Raw genomic sequence first — 22,056 nt, forward strand, 5'->3', positions numbered from 1 at the left:
GCGCTGTTTGTATACGTGGCGTTAAACCCGAGTAAAGTGGGTCATGCATTGGATTACCTTATCAAGATAATCCAGCAACTGCCTTTACGTGCAAATGTTTTTAATGAGTTGATTAGATACTGTTCAAAATAGGAAAGCCCCGTTGGAAGCAGGTGTCCGGTGCTGTGACACACGCGGCGTAGCTATGAGTATTAAAGCAAATCACATCTGTCTACCGTTCAGAGATGACAATGCCATTCGAAAAATCGGCTTTTTTATTTGTCCCTCTCTAGGTGAAGGGGGAGATTTTTGGAATAAGGACAGAGACAAAGACGTGAGTATGTATGATTATCGGTTTTATGGATGTTTTATTGAATTGTTGAGGACGCTCTAGTGATATAAGTCTAGCCAAGAGGCTCATTGAAAGGGGATTAAGTTATCTCTGGTTACAGAATCAGTGACTTTAAACTATAATATAGATGCATGTAAGAATGACTTTCAAACAGAAAATACTGAAGATGCCGAGAGGGCTAAGTTTAAGAAAAATTAGCCCGTGACGTATATGTCTGAAAGGTTAGTCATCTTGGGCAATCGGGTATTCAGCTGTCAACTTGGCTCGATGCATTCTCAAAGATCAGAGAAAGATCCATCCAGTCTTAGTCATCGCAAATGGTTCTATGGCACTGATGGGGTGATGTGTTCTTAAGTTTACCAGCCCAGCTCGGTATTGGGTGTCACCAATATTCATTTGATTGAGGAGGAGGCTCAACGCCTTAGGACGAGGCTCGAATTCTATCTTTTAAGGAATGTGTCCAAAAAGTCTATTTCGGTTGGCCTGCTAAATTCTTATTGCTTACTGGTATCTCATAAGTAAGCTCAAAACTTGGAAGATAGAATGGAACATTTTGGTTTAAACAATCCACCGGCGCGCTTCTATTCAAAGAGCACCAGCCTGTTGTAGTTTATCTATCAATATGTCTCAGTAATGAATGGTACTATTGTTCACTGTTTAGCTGTGAGGATTCTGAAGCAATGTATGGTAATTGTTTTCTTTCTCCTCAAGGTTGGTATCTGCATCTTTTCCCTTCAACAAATTTGGGCCCATCTTGGAATTTTCCGGTTCATATGGTTCATCTAGATTATCCACTCTTTCACCAAATTTATCTGGCTTGCCTTGTCTCCAGTTCTTAAAAGTGGAATCGGAGAACTCTACTGCATCCAGAGCACTTTGTGAAAGTGTTGATATGCCCCAAAAGATACAATTGGTAAGTCTGTCTTATCCATTCTACATGCTTGGGTACATAGAAAGTGTTCATATTCTTATTGATCAACTAAAAGCATTGCTATAGCCTATAGTTAATGAACTCCCTATTGCCAGTTCTTTAGAAATTCATTTCTGTTTCTACTTGCAAAAAAAGGCAGCACGAATTCGAAATGGATTTCCAGGATTCTGGATAAGTATAGTATTCTGTCATAATATTTCAACCAAAATTTGTTGGGTTACATGCATGTTTATAAGGGCATAAGTTAAAATTTGCTGCATATATAAAATCTTCTATCTAAGATATAATAGAATTTTACTGCTACAGATGAAGCTTCTTCATGTTTATCTCTGTGCGTAGAGAATATTGCAGCAAATGTTTTGTCATTGCTAAGCTTAACTTTCAGTGCCTGCATTCTGGTTATTGGGGCTTCCAAGATTCTTGGAAGGATTATGAGACAGTTGAAGATTATGATAAGCCTAGCTCATCTTTGAATGATTTGTTTGATAGAAAACTGGATCTGGATTTTAACATTAAGATGAAACCTTCTCAAGTCTCCCAGGTTTCCGATTGTCAGATCTTAGATGGTCCTCAGATCTTAAATGAAATAAATGATCCCAATTTTTCTTTGAAACGTATGTTGTTGGATCCAAGTCAAGCATCAGAAACTGCTAGGAGGAACAATTTGGGTCGGCATAACATCTGTAAGTCTAGCAATCTGCCAGAGGACATTATAGGTGAAGTTATAGGCTTCACTTGTAGTCAGCATCAGGTAAGGAAATCTATTCTGTACCTAAATCTTCATCCTTCCCTTTGGTGCCTGAGATGGAAAACAATTCCATAGGGAAGTCTAAAATTGCAAGAAGATTGTCATTTGGTAAAAGCAGTCACCCCACTTTCACAACAGCTACTGAGGTCAAATCTGGACAGAGTTTACAATTTGGATTGGCATAACATCAGATCTATTTTCTGGTAAACATCTGAGACACAGTTTACAAGGAACTAATGACCTTCCAGGTACTGATTATAAAAAAGGCAAGTTCCCTTTAGAGCACCGCAATGACCTCTTAGAGAAGGTTTTAGAACAGAGATTTTCAGATTCCAAAGGCTTGCCATTCATTCAGCAAATGCACAAAAAGGTTCGCCCTGGACAATGGAATTTATGAACAGAATCAGGGAACAGAGAAGGTTGCGGCAGTATTCCCTTCCATGTGATACAGTTGCCCCATGCTTTGGGGTTTCAGGGAATACCTCAAAAGTTAGTAAGAGAAGAAGTCCATCTATTCTTGAATTTTTCAAGTACTGAGGAGGCAGGACTCCTAAGATTTTACCAAAACAAAAGATGCAAAAGCGATCTATACAATCATCAAGCTCTTCTAAGAACAAAATGCCTTCAACTTCATATCTTCATATATGGGCTCCTATTGACAAGAGAACAAGACAGGTGTGTATGAACCATATATTGTTATGTGCGTGGATGCTGTGTGAAAGTATAATCCCATTCACATCACACACATACTCCTACATTGCATTATATTTTTATTCATTTAGTTTCCTGCAGATTCTGGCTTTTGCTACTAATGAAAATGGCTGCCAAACTAAGTTGGTGTGGAGTGAAGGAAGTGCTTAGGATCTGAGAAAAAGTTGCAGAGGCAATAAATGGAGTGGGAACAAGATCAGTGCCCTGTATAAGTACTCAGATCATTTTGAATGAAGTTATAATTTGGTTCTTTTCAGAACATAATATTTAACTTCTTATTGAAGTTCCATGCCTGCAGTTGCAAGTGTTAGCTTATCAGAGTCACCTGCGACAGTTGTTTGAAGTGTCTATCTAAGACTCCTATAAGTAAGCTCAAATATCACTAACTTTTGCCCTGTTTATGCCAAATATATCGAATTAACTTGACTGAAGTTCGTAGTCATATCTAAGAGAGATTGGCAAACAGATTCATTGTTGACACTTTGAAATGAATTTTCTAGAACGGAATGAATATTCTGATTGGCTAGTGTATAGCAGGCATCTTTAACTGTCTCTCTTGATGTGTACTTGCACTGAGTGTACCTGTGGCACCCTGGAGTGGAGAGTCTGTTAAAGTCGGCTCTATTTGCTGATAGCAATTGTAAACCTAAGATGCTTAAAACAGGTTCACAGGATAAGGACGAGGTCTTCCATCTACATGAATTGATGTCTTCTTCAAGAGTTCAAGGTAGAAAAAGGCAGATATTATAAATTTGTACACAAAGAATTCAGCCAGGCCACTTCATTCATTGAAAATTTTCAAAATTCAGTTCCTGCGTATTTTGCTAATTCTAGTTCTTCTTACCATTCTTGAGGTTTCTTACAATCATTACAAGTTGTTGCCTTTCACCTTCCACCTCAGCAAATTTGAGACTTATTTCTGAATATCTCTCTTGCATTTCTTTCAGCTCAGTTTCCATACTTTTATTTCTTTCCTTCAGTGTTGTTAATTGAGTTAACATTTCAGTGTTGCCCTCATCTCTGGAATGGGAAGTGGGCAATTTCAGACCTTTCTTAGAGAGCATTTCATCCTTCCTGTGAAAAATGAAGAGTAAAAATGACAGGACTGCGATTAGAATATGGAAAGCTGCATAGATCTGAGCACAAAAGGAGTGAACTAATATACCTAATTGAATGCTTGTACCCATCAAATGGTGGTACTTCAATCTGTTCCATGATGCTCACTAGTTCTTTAATCATGATACTGAGATTGTTTTCTTTCAGAAGAGCTGGATTCAATGGAGTTTCTGGTGCTGCTTCCTTCCCTTTTGATTGGTCCTGTTGACACGGTAAACTTGTCAGTTTAAGCTGCATGCTAGAACTACATGCCAAAAAACATTTACTTACACCATCTTGTTAAGTTATATCTTAAATATGACTTTCATAAGGTGTGACTATATTTTACGTCTGATTAAAGTCATGTAGAATAATCACCTTATGCAATCCCAATCTTGCTTTCAAAATTGATATAATTTGCATATCTGACATTGGAGCTTGACCGTTCTGTAGCTCGTCCTTCAACTGAGTTACCTGTTTTCTCAGGCTATCTTTCTTGAATTCTTCCTCAGTCAAGCTACTTTTCAGTTCACTTTGCTGAACTCTTAAATTCTCGACTTCTGACTGCAAATTTCCTATCATTATTTCCTTTTCATCCTTCAAAGACTTCATCAAAATGAATTCTTTATGTGCTTTTTCTGCTTCCTTCTTTGCTAAGGCAAATTTCTTCTCCAAATCGTCCTTTTCATTATTCCATCTTTGTATTAGAATATCAGTTTCATCTCCTTGCTTTGTGCATTTTTCTGCCTCAGAGAAGTTATGCTTCTCCCTTTTAAGGTTCTCTATCTTAGTCCTCAGTGTTTGAATCTCCATTGAGAAAGCTTCTTGCTGCTCTGACTTATGATCTAATTCCAAAGACATTTGCTCTATTTGGCTGGAAAGCTCAACATTCTGATTCTTAATTACACCAACCTCATCTTTGGCTTTCTGCAGCATTTCTTCAAGGGCTTTTTTCTGCATGCGCAGTTCATTTGCTTCTGTCATTGATTTCATTGCCACCTTCTCACTGTCATCAAATTTAGATGCCATTTCCACAGAAAGCCTCTTGAATTCATCCTGCAGCCGCTCAGCTGTAACAGCATTTTTCCACCTGGTTTTTCTTAGGGTCTCCTCTGCTTGAATAGCCCTCTGTTCCTGCTCAGTTTTGGCACGTGTCACAGCATCCAGATCATCTTCAAATTCTTGGGCCTGCTTCTCTAGTTCTTGCTTAAATTCCTTGACTTGACTTTCAAGTTCATTAATGACTATTAAAGATTCTGAGTACTCTTGTGACTGCTGCTTAATTTTTTCCTCCAGTCTCTCTACTTGTGATTCAAGTTCCTCCACAGTGGCCAAAAGTTCCAAGCATTCACTCGTCTTTATCGATTCTTGGAGCCAGTTTTCCTCTAACTTTGAAGAAAGATACTGATTTTCTTGTTTTAAGACCTCACATTCCTCGGTGAGTTGTTTCGCATGCATCTCTAGCTCCTTCGAATGTTTTCTGTAAAACTCTATTTCACCATTTTGGTCTATGATCTTTTGCTTCAACATTTCTACCTCTTCTTCATTATTTTGTACGTTGGCTTTGAGCTCTAATAGGTGTTCCTCTCTCATATGACCTTGGTTATTTGTTTCTTCAATCTTGCAGGAGAGAGCAGATATTTCCCTATTTTTCTGCTCCAACAATTCATTGAGATCTTTCACTGCAATGATCAACTCAGAGTTTGAATCTTGTGTCTTCTGCAGTTGCAACCGAAAATTGGCATTAATTTCTTTTTGATGGTTGAGCTCTTGTCTAATTTCTTCTTGCTCAACCCTTAAATGCTCCTTCTCAGATTGCAGTTCGCTTTCGGCTTCTGCCTCAGCAATAGAGTCTTGTCTCTTAAGTTGTTCACATTCTGTTTTCAGTTCATCTCTTTCCTCAATCAGGTCAGCGATTTGATTTGTCTGATCCTGCACTCGTTTGCTCTCCTTCACAACCTGTTTCCGAAGAGTTTGTAATTCTAGTTCCGATACTTCCACCTGCCTCAGCATAGCAGCCAATTCATTTTTCAGATGAGAAACTGAACCGTCTGATGCATCTTGCAAATCTCTTGGAAGGTTATCTTCAAGGCTATTTGTGGAGTCTACTAAACTTTCATCTGAAACTGAACCAACTGACCAGTCTGTGTTTAATCTCTGGTGCAAGTATTTTTTGGTTGAAATGGCATCGGCTGTTCCCTGAGGAGGTATAGAATTTTTTCTAACAGGTGGCTGGATGCCTGCAGAGTCCTGCTGATTATTCTGCTCCGAATCGCTGTCCCAGATGGATGCCAATGTAGCACCAGAACTGGTCGATGCTCTGAGGCTGTGTGTTTTGTTGGCATTCTGAGATGGATTAGTATTCAAATTCCCATCCTGTAAAAACAAGGAGCAATTATAATCACAACCTTATGTGCTTCTCTATGCTAAAGAAAATTTTCAAGGTAAATGCTAGGAGACAATACTTCTTCAGAATTTTGTTTTGCTCCATCTGTATTATAATCGCTCTCTCGATTCTTCCAACTAGGGGAATCTCCATTTCCTTCAATGCCTCTGAGATGATAATCTAGATTTTGTAAATTCCAATTGTTTAAGGCTGAAATCAAACAACTAAAGTATATCATAGAGCTGACTATTTAAAGTATTTATGTTCAATGTCACCTCTGATCAGTGGCTCCCTGCATCTTCTCTACTGTCACATGTAAAATTGCACCAGAATTTGCAAACTTAAGGGGCAGAGATACAGTCAATGGTTCTGTTTCGGCTGCAAAATCTGCAAAATCAATTGAAGCTTCACCGAGAAAACCAGATTTCGAGGATCCCTACAACAACCACAAGAATTAGAAACACCAGCAAAGATTCATTCAAGAGAGGAGAAGATAGTGTAGTGCAACACATACAGTTGAAACAACAAAATGGTAGATTTTTTCACGGATTTTTCCTGTTTTAGAATCCCTTATGAGTTTAACTGTTACATAGATTGGGCTTTCCCACAAACAGGTTCCATCCTTGACTGCAACTTTCTCCAGTTTAAAAGCTGTCTTTCCAACATCCTCAGGCACCAAAGATATCATCACAGCTGATTTTTTCAACCGTGGCACCTGCAAATTCAACAAACTCAGCTGAGATCTGGTACCCATCAAAGCTCTAAATCACTTTACCTCATCAAATATTATACTTTCCTTGTTCAAAATTTGGAAACCTTGAACATACCCATTACAAATTCAGCAACAAAGTCATAGTCATAGTGATACCTGAGTTGCTTGAAACTGCAATTTGAAAACAGCTTTGATCTTGTCCTTGTCTTTCCTCCATGCCTTGAACATTTTCTGGGTTTGGTAAAAGGCTTCCAATTTTTGTCAGTGAATCTTTGTTACAAGTCTCCACTCAATCACCTCATTGGGATTCTGGCAAATGATAATGCCGCTTGTTTGGAACTTTTTGCAGCAAAATTTAGAGTAAGACAAGACCAATTAGTTAAATTTTGTTTACAGCAGAGAGCAAAACAGAGGCTTCAGTCCAGTTCAGCATAACATGCCAAGGACATTAAAATAATAAATGTTGCAGAGACTTTGAAAACGAAAACTTAAGACGGCTTAAACCTCTCTCCAAAGTCAAAAAAAAATTGGCTTTATCACTGAAAACAGAACAAACTCAATAAATAGAGAAAGGTGAGGATTTTAGCTTAATAAAAACTGTATATATAGTCATATTACTGCAGGGAAGATGCAATATTGCTGGAGTCATGATGTGGTTTTCTTTTTCATGCAGTAGGGCACGAGGTGTCAAGCTTTTATGATAAAAGAAGACCCTTGAATTAATCACATTAAACAACTAAAACTCTAAATTCTTCTTAAATCTAAGCCCTTTTAGGAGGATAATTAGAAATTTCACATTTTAACCAGTTAAACTATCTTTCGTGAGCTTAATCATGTTAAGATTACTTTTCTTTCTTGTACATTATGATAGAAAAAATAAATAAAAATAGATCGTCATTTCATTGAAGAGAAAATACAAAGAAGAATTATTTCTTTGATCTACACTCTTTTTTCTCTTTAAACGGTCGATATCTTGACCAAAACATTAGCATACACTAACTTTAAAGATCGTAAATCCAAATAGGGAGTGAGTAACATTACCTATTTTGAGGATAAGTGTGAAAAATGGAGATTTTCTTTTCTTTTTTCTTGTATATATTTCTTTATGTAATTAGTCTTAATTGTGCGAGGTTGTGCTCATGAAATCAGGAATTACTTTCCTTGTGTTAAAATTAATTTCCTGATTTTTGAGTTTATTGTATGCTATTTATTCCTTTGAATCATGTACATAAAATGCACAAAAGAAAAATAACTCCAAAAATTATTCCAAGTTTTGCGAAAAGTAAGCTTTCTTTCTTTATAAAGTTGAAATATCATAATTTCATTCATGAGGTTCTATGTTTTATAGCTGTAAATGTCTAAGAAAAAGTTATTTCAATAGGATGATGCTTGAAATTTCTAAGGCTTAGGTGAGAGAGTTTTTTTTTTTTTTTTCGTGAAATCTTATCGGAATCAAATTCTCATATTGGACTAGAACCAATCACATCGAGTAAAATAAACTTTGAGTCCAATGTCGATTCCATAACCACTGAATCAGATAAAACAAGAGTTTGATTTTAATATGTCATCAAAAGAGATTTAAATTTATACTTTTTTATATATGAAGTCACTTCTTTATCACTCAAGTTACCGGAGACATCAAATGAAAGAGTTAGAAAAATTTATAGTCAAGATTTGTTAATACAGTAAGTTAATACAACTCTAATCCCATCTTCAAATCTCTTCTTCCAGTGCAAAACTACCCAATTAATTTAATTAGAGGTAGTTATGGAATATAATATTGTTTTAGAATAATAATAATACTCATCACGGTGACCAATATTTATTGAAAGTTGTTAGATTTGAATTGGGTTTTATTCAAATTCGAAAATAAGCTTGGTTTGAACATACTTGAAATAAATTTGATTTAAGCGAATTTGGGTTGAAGTTCAATTTGAGAGTTAAATGTTTTTCAGTTTGAGTTCAAACTCGAGTTTGAGAGATGTTTGAATTATCAAACTCATGAATATAAAAATATTCGATGTGAATTATTTAAAGTAATGTCGTTTTGACTAATATTTATTGAAACAATATCGTTTTAGTCATTTTTTACTCTAATAAAATACTGATTTAAACTCAAACTCAAATCAACTCAAACTTGAGCAGACTTCGAACTCCATTACTTTCAAATTAATTGAGCTCAAACAAGTTTAAAGGAAACTCATTAAGCTTGAACTCAAATTTAATTTTTATTAAATTGAGTCAAATTTAAGTTTAATTCAATTCAAATTTATCCCCGATTAAAAGTGCTAAATAATGGAAGAATGATTTCACTTAATTGAGAGGTGGGGGTTGTCAGAAGGTAAATCAATGGGAAAAATAAGATTGTGATTTCAGGAGACAAAAGTGGCCCAAAGGCATTGATCTCCGCATGAATGATATCCATAATAATACAAACAGACAGCCTCACCAAAGTTGCAGCATATTGCCAGAGACACAAACATGTTCCAAGTAATGACTGTGGAAGTCTAATCTAATCGGCCTCTTCTGACCAAGTTGGCCTGTAACCGTGTTGGAAGCACATGAGAACATGTGCTCTTCTTATTTTTATTTCTCTAACAGGTGAAAGCAGTTCAGATAAAATAATAGTTGAACTTGTTATCGAGAGAAGAGTCACCAATTTACTTTTTAACCAGAACCCAGTCTAACTTTCTGGAATTGTAAAATTTAAGACATAGTAATCAGGTTTATAACTATTATATCAGATCTGTTAAGAGATTTTTCTTGCCATCCAATCCCTTCATCCTATTTGAACTTTAACCTTTACTCAAGCTAACCCCTATGAATGGGTTTTCAACCCAGGAAAAAAAATCTGTGATGATGGCATTTTTATGATAATTTATATTTATTTAAAAGGGTGAAAACCAATGTGATTAAGTGGGCAGTGGAGTTAAAAAGTTTCACAAAATACCCAGGAGTGGCATTATTGCTGCATGTGTTATCTCGTGATTATTTACTCTTTTTATCTGTCTTCTTCATAACAAAAATGGCCACTTTCTAGCTAAATGACTATTTCCCACCAGACCTTTTATGAAAGTACCACTTCTCAACTTAAATCCACCCCGTTAGAATTATAAGGTTTCTCAGTTCTGATTGTCGTTGACAAACACCCAAAGGAGAGCTGATTGGTCAGGCCTGGCCCATCTGGAAAATTAGTCTTTGTTCCCCTGCAAGACCGGCATAGCCCTAATCTACAGGAACTGTGCCTTGATTAAATTAGGGGTAAGGTTGCCGTGATGCAAGTAAAAAAATTTCCAGGGAGAACATTGCATTTGTTCACTTTAAGGTTCGATCTTAAAATCTTCTCTTTTCTCACACAAACTACTCTTAAATTCCTTAAATCCTTTCCCATAATATAAAAACAATATTCTACCTGGGTTAATTTCAGGGGTAATCGTCATCCATTAATAAAGATATAAGGCGAAAATTTTCTTGAAATCCGTTTAACAAAAGCATCATCTGAAAAAGATAAAAATGTGGGGAAGATGATTGTTGAGCAATCAATGGTGGAAAATGAATCACAACTGCCCATCTTCCCCTGGTTGATTTTGCAGGGAACTCTTTCGGATACATAGTGCATTCATCATCGCACAACGCCGATACACACAATCCCTGCTGTACAAACATTTGAAAAAGAGGAAATCAACAGCCACTTCTTTAACACAAACAACTCAAACCAAGAACTTATTGGAGTTTCTCCCTTAAAAGGGACGACGAGTTCACTTGCTGGCTAACGAGAGGCGCAGAGAACATACATATATAGAACATAGAGGAAAATTAGGGTTTTGTCAATGTATGTAATTACTAAAATACCCTTGGAAAGAAATGGCTGATGAATTTGAGTTTGATGGGCTTTAAAGTAATTTAAAAAACCCATTGTCCAATTGTTATTTGGGCTAATGTTTGGAAATTGTAGACCCAATAGGCTCTGTAATGTTGGGCCAATTATCTCTACAGAAAGACATGTCCTGGGACCAGGCCACGAGCCTCTCGAAAAATCATGACCCGCGGAAGCCTCACCAAGGCCCTCTCTATCAGGAGAATTAGACATCACATGATATCGATGCAATATCATGATATTTGGTTGGGATGTCTCTTTCGTTTCTGACTGAGAGAAATTTTTGTTTGGTCTGATCAACAACTTGTCATGCTCTTCATTATTCATAAAAAGACTACAGAGAAATAGACGGTCTGTGATCAAAACTCCAAACAAGGTGACAAAATCCTCACCGTTGATTCCACCCAAAAAATTGGATGCCAATAGAATTGGTTTCGAGTCCGGCCCACACTCACATCCGTCAAATTGTATGATGTCATTGATTACTTCAATTTCAATTTGTCTCTGCATGCCATACGCCGTCGTACCACCCTGCCTCCACCTTTTCTGGTGGAATCCTAGGACATGCAAAAAACTACTAGTCTGCCACATCTTTTCACAGCCACCTCTGTCACCTGAATCCTTCCCATTCTATGTAAAATTTTAGGATATTTTATTTTTATAACAAAATCCACATATTAAATTTATTTGTCTAATTATTTTAATTAATATATTAAAAAATTTTCAGCACTGATCACCTGCCTCCTCTTCTGAATGTGGCCATTTTTCTGGTATCATACATTAAGATAATTAATTAAAATTGTCGTGGTTTTAAACAGATGGTGCCTGCCAATGTGACTATTTTATTACCTCCAATATAGTCATATTATGTGTATATAATTTTTAAGTATATAAATAATATATTATTATATAATTGATTAAATATTATTTTATTTTTAATTTAAAATCATATAATCATATAATAACGTATTATCTATATACTTAATTATTTACTCAAAAGTGTATATATATATATAATTTTATTGTTTTAAATAGAGTAATATTATGTATATATAATTTTGAGTATACAATTATATGCATACAATACATATATGATGTATCATCAGATAATTGTATGATTTAAAATTAAAAATAAAATAATATATAATTATATAATAATATATTATTTGTATACTAAAAAATGTGTACGTCCAATTTTATTATTTTAAATAGGCCAAAGGACTTATTCTCACCCAAAATATCATGTTTTTCTAATTTTTTATCCTTTAACTTTAAAAATTTCATTTACCACTTATAGGTTGTTGAAGTTAACAAAACTTTAACTCATTCAAATTTTATCTCTTTTCCTCCCTAAACTATAAAAATTAACCATTACATTTACCCCTTTTTGTTAAATTTTCGAACTCATGTGTCATATCTGAAGTCATTGTTAGCGGTCTCTCTCTTTTGATGATTCCTCTCTCTCTGATAATTTTTCTCCTCTCATCTAGACCTCTCCCGATGTTGATTGAAACAAGAAAGACAAAGACAAGATCTTCGTCTTCGTCTTTTTGACTTCAATCGACATCTGTTGAAAGCTTAGGTGAAAGGAGAGAGACCGTCGGTGATGACATCGAAATTTGAAAACTAAACTTGCGGGAGAATATTATTTTTTAAAATTTGGCTTAGGGGAAGAATAAATAGTTTTTATGGTAGGGTTGGATTCAAGCTGAGCCAGTTCGAGCTTGGCTTGGTTGAGCCTGAAACGAGCCGGCCTTAGCTAAGCTCGAGCTACTTGTCAGATTTTCTAATTAAAATTTTTGATACAAAATGACGTTGTTTTGACCAATATATATTAAAACGATATCGTTTTGATAACGAAAAATAAGTCGAACTGAATTCGAGCCCGAAACGAGTCGGCCTTAGCCGAGCTCGGTCGAGCTCGAGCCAACTATATATGAACCGAATAGCTCGGCTCGAATCTAGCCTATTTTATGGTTCTAGGGAAAAAAATAAAATTTAAATTTATTTTTAATATTATATATAAAATAATAATTTTATCCTTAAAATTAATGGACTTCACCACCCATCAATGGGTAAATGAAATTTTAAAAGTTAAAAGTGGAAACTTGATAAAATATGATACTTTGAGTGGAAATAAGTCCTTTGGCCTTTTAAATAACAATAATATTATGTACATACAATTTTAAGTAGGCAAGTAAATACGTAAATATATATTATTATGTGTTATTTTATTTTTAATTTAAAATTATATAATTATATAATGATATATCATTAATATATTAAATTGTATACTAAAAATTGTATACCCACAATTTTATTGTTTTAAATAATTAGGTAAATTTTGGATGAAAATTCACAAGGGCATATTTGGAAAGGCAAGTGAGAAGTCCAAGTCCAACCCTCCAAGGTGGAGGAAGAGACACGAAGATGCCAATAACAAGGGACAAAAAGTGCAGCAAAATTAATGCCACGTGGCATCATCCAAGATATAAACGAAAAACCTCCATTTCAACGGCCACGATCTCCTGGAATAATTGGTACCTACATCTAAAACTAAAAGACGTAGCAACAAGTCAAAGAAAAAACGTCAACTGCTGTGCGAGCAGTTTGTTTGCTCTGTCCTCTCAGAACTAAGAAGAAGAAGAAAAAGAAACGAGATGGCGTTAACAGTACCGGCTCTTCCGTTCACGTTTGTGGTACACGCGCTGGCCGTTGCCGGCGCAGTTTTGGTACTGGTTTGGGTACTGCACTTCAGAGGTGGAATAGCATGGGAAGCTTCAAATAAAAGTCTCATCTTCAACGTAAGCCCTCTCTTCTCTTCTCTCTCTCTCTCTTTCTCTTTTCCGATTCTGGGTTTTCTTATTTTTTGATTTTAATTATCAAACTTGTTTCTTTCCATTAAAATTGAAAGCTTTCTTGTTTATTATTTGTGTTTCTTTCTGCCAAGTTTCTGGGTTTGTTTTTCTCATTGAATAATGGCTGATGAAAGAATGAAGACTGTTGAGGTCTTCACACCGAGTTATCCTATGTACGTATATATATATATATATATATATTTTATATAATTTAGATTATCTAATTAAATATTAATTTATTTTAAATTTTAAATTATTTAATTATATATATATAAATTATATATTAAAAATAAATATACATAATTTTATTGATTAAAAATATAAAATTATCACGCGGAGTATCAATTCCTTGTGTTATTTGATTTCAGAATGTTATTTAATTGTCACATTGATGATGATTTTGGTATTGGATGCCTTTTATTTACTTTATTTATTAACAAATGCCTTTGGGGATTAAAGGCTCTTAAATTATTTATTTCTTTAATGCATGTGGAATCATTTTCTAATAGTGTGAGAGAGGGAAAACAAATACATTTCTGGCTTATTACTATTGTTACCATTTATGTTTTATGTCACTATAACTTTGTAATATTTTTGCCACCAACCACACCAAAATACTTAACAAACAAAATCTACTCTCCACGTGCACCAAACTTTAGTAATATTTTTTTTCTTTGCACCTACTCTTCAATTTCCCCTTTTCTTCAATAAATATTTAAGAAAAATCCTTTGGCTTCTCATAAAAATTATCTTAGCTCTGACTAATGTATGTCATTATATAACTGGAAGATTTTGAATTAAAAATAATATAACATTCAATCATATAATAACATATAAATTGTATATCCATTTATGTTCTCAAAGTGGGTACGTATAGTATTACTCTTCTGAAAATTAAGGTTTGTATTATCTACTTATTAGGATTAACTTATTAAAGAGAGTTAAAACAATAAAACTATGTGTCTAGTTTCTAATACTGAAGTAGTTACTTAAATTATATATCATCACGTGATTAGATAATTTTGAATTAATATAAATTAATATCCGATCATATGATAATATATTTTCTGAATATCCAATCAAATATATAAAATTGGAAGCACTTAACAGTTCTGACCTAAAATATGTGGATTTCACAGGATGTGTGGTGTGCCCACATCATGTTTATCCATTTTGGACTTATTTTGGTGTAACTCACATGTTCTGTGGTGTTAAATTTAGGATTAGCACATTTTGTCTAGTCATTTTGTGGCTTATTTGGTCGTCTTTTTCTTTATTATTTGGTCGTCCAGAATCCTCGACAACAAGTGCTTTGTTGTTTTCTTTCTTGGTCAAGGTGTAGATATATCTAAATCTTGATTATTTAGTATTTTTTAATATTATTATTAAAATAACGATTTTACTTTTAACTATAATTAAAAATTTTGACCGAAATTAATTCACGGATGAGATTAGATGGTTTTAAAAATAATTTATAAAAAAAGATTAGATAGTTTTGTTCTTATTATCCTTTTTTTTAACAGCTTCATCCGGTCCTGATGCTCATCGGCCTAATCATAATAGGGGGTGAAGGTAATTTTCGTCATTTTGTTCTTTGTAACTGTCTCATATTTATACCCAAAAAAAGCTGCAATCTTTTTATCTAATTTTGTTTTTCCACTTGATTAATGTAGCGATCATAAGTTACAAAGCTTATACTTTGAAAAAAGAAGTGAAGAAGCTGATGCATCTGGTTCTCCATGCAATTGCACTGATACTGGGCATCATTGGCGTCTATGCTGCATTCAAATATCACAACGAAAGCTCCATTGCCAATCTTTACAGCTTACATTCCTGGCTTGGGATCACTGTCATTGTTCTCTATGGCATTCAGGTAAATTCCCTTTTACAATTGTATCTATGGAGCTGAGAATTTTCTATGTTATCTGTTAATCTAACACGATATAAATTGGGTTAGGGTTGAGATCAACCAAACACAATTCGAAAACTAAATCAAATAGTATTAGAGTTGATACGAAAGTAATGCGAAAAAATTCGAACTTACTTGAATGTTTAGATAAATGTTATTTTAGTATAATTTATTAAGGATAAATTATAGAAATGTTGAAGGACAATATCAATAACAATTAAAATCGTTACTAATGATATATAGTTGTATATTTATATAGTTATAATTATTTATATTTTTTTTATTTAAATATTTTATTTTTTATTCGATAATGAGAATATGATTTGATCAGTTATATTATTAATATGTGTTTAATGGTCTTGGCATATAATTTTAAGCCAATTTATAAACAAAACAAAATGTTAGATTATATATTTTTATTAATTAATAGTAGGTTGAAGTAATTTGGTAAATTAGAAGAGTGAATACAATAGACAATTTTGGACAAATTAGATTGTGTTGGGTCAATCCAAATATTAACAAATTGGGTTCGGATTGAATAATTTTGATATGATTTTAATTCAAATCGAATGGGAGTTAAAAGTTTTTAACTTAAAATACAAATTAACATGACACGAACTGTCAAATCTAATCTTTTATATTTATGAAACGTTGATATGATCTAAACCTGGAGAGGTAATCTAATTTGTAGTGGATATATGGATTTGTGATATTCTTCTTTCCGGGAGGAACAACTCCATTGAGGAGCGAATCGCTGCCGTGGCACGTGGCGTTTGGGCTGTTCGTTTATGTCCTGGCAGTGGGCACTGCTGCCATAGGCTACCTGGAGAAGCTCACCTTCCTGGAGAATTCAGGCCTGGCTAAATATGGAGCAGAGGCATTGCTTGTCAACTTCACTGCTGTGCTTACAGTCATATATGGAGCCTTCGTTCTTCTCTCTGTAAGCTCCCAGGGTCCACCTGAAGATGAAAATGGCTATTCAGCTATATAATAATAAATGGTGAATGTCCTTTTTTATTAACATTGGGTGGAACTTGGAAGCATGCAACTAAACTGTGAATTATATATAAATAGTCACTTATCAACCAGGTGATCTATGTAATATTTTATTTTTTCGAAACAGTGGCATTGTTGCAGAGTTGAATGAAATAAAAATTGTTCTGTAAGAAATATAATTAAGCTTCCTCTGTATTAGCCCTTTCCAATTGATATATGTGCTAGTGATATTATAATTTACATTAATTAAAATGATTTAGGGTTGTTCAAAGCCGGTTAATCGAATTTCTTTGTCAATTTTTTGAGTCGAATCAAATTTTCGAATTGGAATAAATTATAACCCAATTTAAAGATTAATCGATTTTGAACTAAATCGAATTTTTTGTTAATTGGTTTTTTAATCCAATTTTAAAAAAATTTCATATTTTTTTATTTTTTTGAAGATATGTTTAATATTTTATTAATTTTTTATTTAACTCTTTTTTAACTGGTTTGGTTTGGTTTGGTTTAGTTAGGTTAATCAGTTTTGAAAATTAGACAAATTGATAACCGAATAAAAAAACTGGTATCTTAATCAATTTTCAAATAACTTATTTTTCAGTTTGGTTTTATGTTAAAAAATCGGTCTAATTCAGTTATCAGATAATTTTGAACACCCTTAACATGATTAAATCACATCGTGGTGATTGATTAGTGTAAATATAAAATAAAAATAATACTATACATATTTATTTTTAATACACAAATAGATACACACTTATGTGTTTTATTATGTGATTATGTGTTATTTTATTCATAATTTAAAATCATTCAATTATATGATAACACATATCTAGTATGTACATATTTATGTATTAAAAGTTGATACACAGTTTTATTAGTAAAATACTTCAAATTTATTTTGATTCATTATTATTTCTAATTTTATTTTCCCCCATCCAACCATCAATTGAACCGGAACACACCCTCAGTTAGGTCAATATCTGATCTAGTTTTGAAAATATTACACAATACAACTTGAGCTGAACATAGGCACTCTTGGAAAAGCTGGACACAAGCTATTAAGACAGATCGAAGGTGAGGATGACAATGGACAAAAATATCAAGCTGGACACAACGTACTATAAGTCCTGTATTTTTTACAGATCATGTAACAAAAATAACCCACAATTATGTGGACTGTGGGGTCAACATAACCTGTAGATACGATGGGCTGGCCCGGCACAGTCCACTGCCTGTCTACACAAACGTTTCATTGTTATGAATTACCTAAAATAAGTTTCAATTGCTACCAAAATACAAGTGTTTGAATAATGGTACCCCAAAAGTGATAGACATTAATTGTTTCCTCTAACCCAATTTGCTAGAGAGACAAATCTAATAGTAATATTATATATACATATTTTTATTATATAATTTGAATATATAAATGATGTGTTATTACATAATTACGTATTACTTTATCTTTAATTCAAAATTATCTAATTATGTGATAATATATCATCTGAATATATAATTATGTATTAAAAATATGTACACATAATTTTATTATAAATCTAAATCATTCTTTGGTTGCTACCTTGAAATGTACTCTTCAGATAATAAAACTATATGTATATTATTTTGAATACATAATTGAATATATAAATATATGTTCTTATACGATTGAATATTTTTTAATTAAAAATAAAATAATATATAATTATATAATAAATATATTATCAAAATATATAATAATATATTTAAAATTATGTTTATATAATATTACTCATTTTCAGAAGTAGTGGTCTCAGATTTTGAATAAGAACTTTCTCATTTAATAAGTAATTTAATTACAGAAATGTGATTTTTAAGGTAAAAACTAACCCCCCCACCCAGGCCGGGCCTTAGCTCCCTATGATTTCAGTCTACAGTGTTGGTAAAATTACTTGTTTGACCTTATGGCCTAACTTTTCATAAATGGTTTCGACCTCACCTCGGATACCAACTCATGTATGCATAGCTCAAGTTAATCTTTTTTATTTTATTTTTCTTTTGCACCATAAATAAATACTTCCAAAATTACTGTCTCATTTTTGCACCACTTAAGTATCACAATCCAAAATTTTTTCAATAAAATTATATATACAATTTTATATATAAATAAAATATATTATTATATAATACGATATTATTTTATTTTTAATTTTTAAATATTTAATCACATAATAACACGTTATTATTTATGTATAAAATTATATATATAATACTAATTAAATTTTTTTATGTCCTTATGCTTAAAAGAGGCATTGGGTCGGATTGAGTCGAGACTCACCATTTGGCAAACCTTCATATTAGGTTAGCCTAGCAAAACCTCAAGCTCGAGCATGGTCATGAACCAAGTTAGGCCTCGTGGACCCTGAGTGAATTAGTTGCATATTTTTACCGATTAACCTATTAAAATATATTTTTTAAATATTTTTAATGGCTTATATCGAGTTAACCCACGACCTTATCCCATAGCTCAGGGCAAAGCTCACGAGCCTAATACATCCTTTTTTTTAGTAGTGGGTCGACACAAGGAATGCCAAATATTTCAACTTGTAAATAGTGTAACCGCTTTTACATCTCTACTTGTGCTCAAATTAAAGCAATATTCCAAAAATAATTTTGGGATTAATACAAAATTAGCGTTTCATTACTTTCTAATCAAGTTTAAGATGAAAATGAATGTGTTTTGTTAAAGAGAAATCTCATTCAAATTAAATCACTCTTTTAGAGTCAAATCAATTATATTAAGTAAAACAAACTTCAAATTTAACAAAATAAAAATTAAAAAAATTTAAATTTATATCTTTTTATATATAAAATATATATTTTTTTAATTTTATACTTTTATACCTAAGACGTTCCTTTTTTTTATTTAAAAATATTATACAAACAGCCCATTTGGGTTGGGAACGAATGTGTTAAAAGCATTAAAACTTGTTTTCATATTTTAATCCTTGGATGAAGTCTCAGTCAGTACACGATTAGATCATGTGGATGTTGACGATTGCATTAAGGATGATGACTTACTTTACTTTGCGGCCCACAAAGATTCCGACTCCTCACCTCACCAGCACGAAATTGGAGGTGCGGGTGTTGAGTACCTCACAAGATACTCTTCTGGTGGTTGATGATGGATCTATAATGGATATGTACATATTCATGCGACGCCGTTTCATCTGGCTGAAATTTGGATTTTTATAAGGCCAAAGGACTATTTCCCACCCAAGGTATGCTTTTTGTGCAATTTCCCAATCTGTTAACTTTGGAAAACCCATTTACTTACCCATGGACTGTTAAAAAAACCGTCAGATTGACGGATTCAAGGGCAAAATCATCATTTTATTTGTAATATTAAAAATAAACTTAAATTTAATCCCCAAAACCCTAAAAACTAATAATTTCTTCTTAACCCAAGTTTTTAAAAACTGTATTTTCCCCTATAGGTTTTCCAAACTTTCATATTGAATTTTTTGACAACGACTGATGATCTCCAGGCGACGTCTCTTCCTCCCTGACGTCTCCTCTTTCCGACCGTATGTCGTCTGACGATCCTAGACATCGTCGTCGACTAAGACGATGCGTCTTCGTCTTCGTCGACGATGACGCCTAGGAGTGTCCGACTACTCACGGTCGGAAAGAGGGGCCATCGGAGAGAGAAAGTAGGTGTTTGAAGATCGCCAGTCGTCATCGAAAAATTTGGATCTAAATTTGGAAACCCTAGGGGGGAAAATACAGTTTTTTAAAACTTGGATTGGGGAGAAAGTGTTAGTTTTTAGGGTTTTGGAGGGAAAAATGATACGACTAACGGACTCAGTTAAGTTTAACGACTGATAGGTGGATAAATGGTATTTTTAAAGTTAACGAGAAAAACTTTGAGAATTCAAGATAATTTGGGTAGAAAATAGTCCTTTGGCCTTTTTATAACGATGTCGTTTTTTGAAGAGATCCTCTGCCACATGGGCTTCCCCTACTATTGTCTATTCGTATACAATAATATTATATAATTTTTATGTATATATATATATGATAATATATTGTATTATTTTTAATTTTTAATTATTCTATTATAAAATAATATATTATTATTTATATATAAAATCATATATATATATAACTACTATTAATATAAAAGGAGATAATTTTAGAATTTATTTATTGCATTATATGAATATGAATATTTTTTTAAAAAGCTAATGGCCCATTACGTAATTGATTCCAGAAAGCATTTTAATCAAGTTAGGCATATAGTATCTTTATTGATTAATAGTGGGAACAAATCTAATCGGAATCCACTTTTCATTTCGAATGAGTTAATCTCAAATTGACATTTCATTTTCAGAGTTTTATAATTTAGTTTAAAATTGTTTTGTTTGTTTATATAATAGTATTGTTCATTGTGTACGATAATATTATTCATGCGTTTAATAATATTATTCACTTAGTTGATAATATATAAATAATATTATATATTATTTATAAAAGAATAATATTATGAATACGTACTTTTAATACATATTTTGAACATACAGATAAAGTGTTATCATGTGATTATATATTATTTTATCTTTAATTTAAAATCATTCAATCATATAATGACATATCATTTATATATTCAAATTATATATCAAAAGTGTATACGTGTCTTAGTAGTCAAATCGTGTATCATGTTGTACATCGAAAATCTAATTTTTTGTATTATGTATTGAGTATCATATCATATGATATAACTTTTAAAAAATAAAGTAGTAAAAAATTATAATTGACACATTATAATTTTAAAAAATATGACAAACATCCTTAAAAATTTAACGTTTCTCGTATACAATCCTATTACATAATTATTTTCTCTAAAAAAAGTGTATCGATCCATATCGATAAAATGTATCAATCCATATCGATAAAATGTATCGTATCGTATTAATTCGATACACCTCATTATACATATGATTTTTTTTTCTATATCGTAAGATATCGATAACTATAATTTGTATAGTTTTATTGTTTATAAAATAATGTTTAAAGTTGAGAAAATATTTATTTATTTCTTTTTAAGTAATGGAAAATGTGGGTGGGGGAGTAATTATTGAAAACTATAAGAAGAGTTTTCAAATTTTAGGTATTAAAAATGAGGAAAGCATATTATAAGTTTGTTAAAAACAAGTTTTGTATTTTTAAATTATGGAAATTTTAATGTAGTGAAAAATGCATTGCTGATTGATGTAGACTGACTGTGATTGTTCAAATCATCCACATATCTTATTTGTTTTTATATATTTTTAACTTTGTTTGGACATAAAAATAAAATGAAGACTTATATAAGCATATTGAATGAAGATTTTAATTTGAATGAGATAATGTGTCACTAGTTAGGTAACAGCTAAGAACCAAAAACAATAATTGCACATTTCTTATCCATACACACTTTGGCCCATTTTAATGGGCATTATATTGTGATTAGGTATAGAGATGGGA

The 22,056-nt window shown here is 32.6% G+C and overlaps 2 protein-coding genes, 1 long non-coding RNA gene and 1 other non-coding gene across 4 annotated transcripts; 2 read left to right on the forward strand and 2 right to left on the reverse strand.

Annotated features, from left to right (window-relative positions):
• The first annotated feature begins 1,557 nt into the window (after positions 1–1,557).
• Positions 1,558–3,234, forward strand: LOC123198222. The gene is made up of 2 exons (XR_006497987.1): positions 1,558–2,685; positions 2,803–3,234. It is a non-coding gene; the product is annotated as an uncharacterized LOC123198222 (long non-coding RNA).
• A 238-nt stretch (positions 3,235–3,472) lies between these two features.
• On the reverse strand, positions 3,473–7,487 carry LOC123198218 (cingulin-like). The gene is made up of 7 exons (XM_044612883.1): positions 7,071–7,487; positions 6,717–6,917; positions 6,478–6,638; positions 6,282–6,369; positions 4,195–6,192; positions 3,887–4,038; positions 3,473–3,795 (listed from the first exon to the last, which is right to left on the reverse strand). The coding sequence occupies exons 1-7, from the start codon at positions 7,140–7,142 to the stop codon at positions 3,552–3,554; spliced, it is 2,916 nt and encodes a 971-aa protein (XP_044468818.1). The 5' UTR covers positions 7,143–7,487; the 3' UTR covers positions 3,473–3,551.
• A 2,938-nt stretch (positions 7,488–10,425) lies between these two features.
• Positions 10,426–10,572, reverse strand: LOC123198450. The gene has a single exon (XR_006498032.1). It is a non-coding gene; the product is annotated as a small nucleolar RNA snoR135 (small nucleolar RNA).
• Positions 10,573–13,348: 2,776 nt separating this feature from the next.
• LOC123198223 (transmembrane ascorbate ferrireductase 1) lies at positions 13,349–16,737 on the forward strand. The gene is made up of 4 exons (XM_044612888.1): positions 13,349–13,595; positions 15,173–15,221; positions 15,323–15,522; positions 16,250–16,737. Exons 1-4 carry the CDS (start codon positions 13,452–13,454, stop codon positions 16,547–16,549), a joined length of 693 nt encoding a protein of 230 aa, XP_044468823.1. The 5' UTR covers positions 13,349–13,451; the 3' UTR covers positions 16,550–16,737.
• Positions 16,738–22,056: the final 5,319 nt, after the last annotated feature.

This window comes from Mangifera indica, chromosome 15, assembly GCF_011075055.1.
Source record: "Mangifera indica cultivar Alphonso chromosome 15, CATAS_Mindica_2.1, whole genome shotgun sequence".
NCBI classification, from domain to species: domain Eukaryota; kingdom Viridiplantae; phylum Streptophyta; class Magnoliopsida; order Sapindales; family Anacardiaceae; genus Mangifera; species Mangifera indica.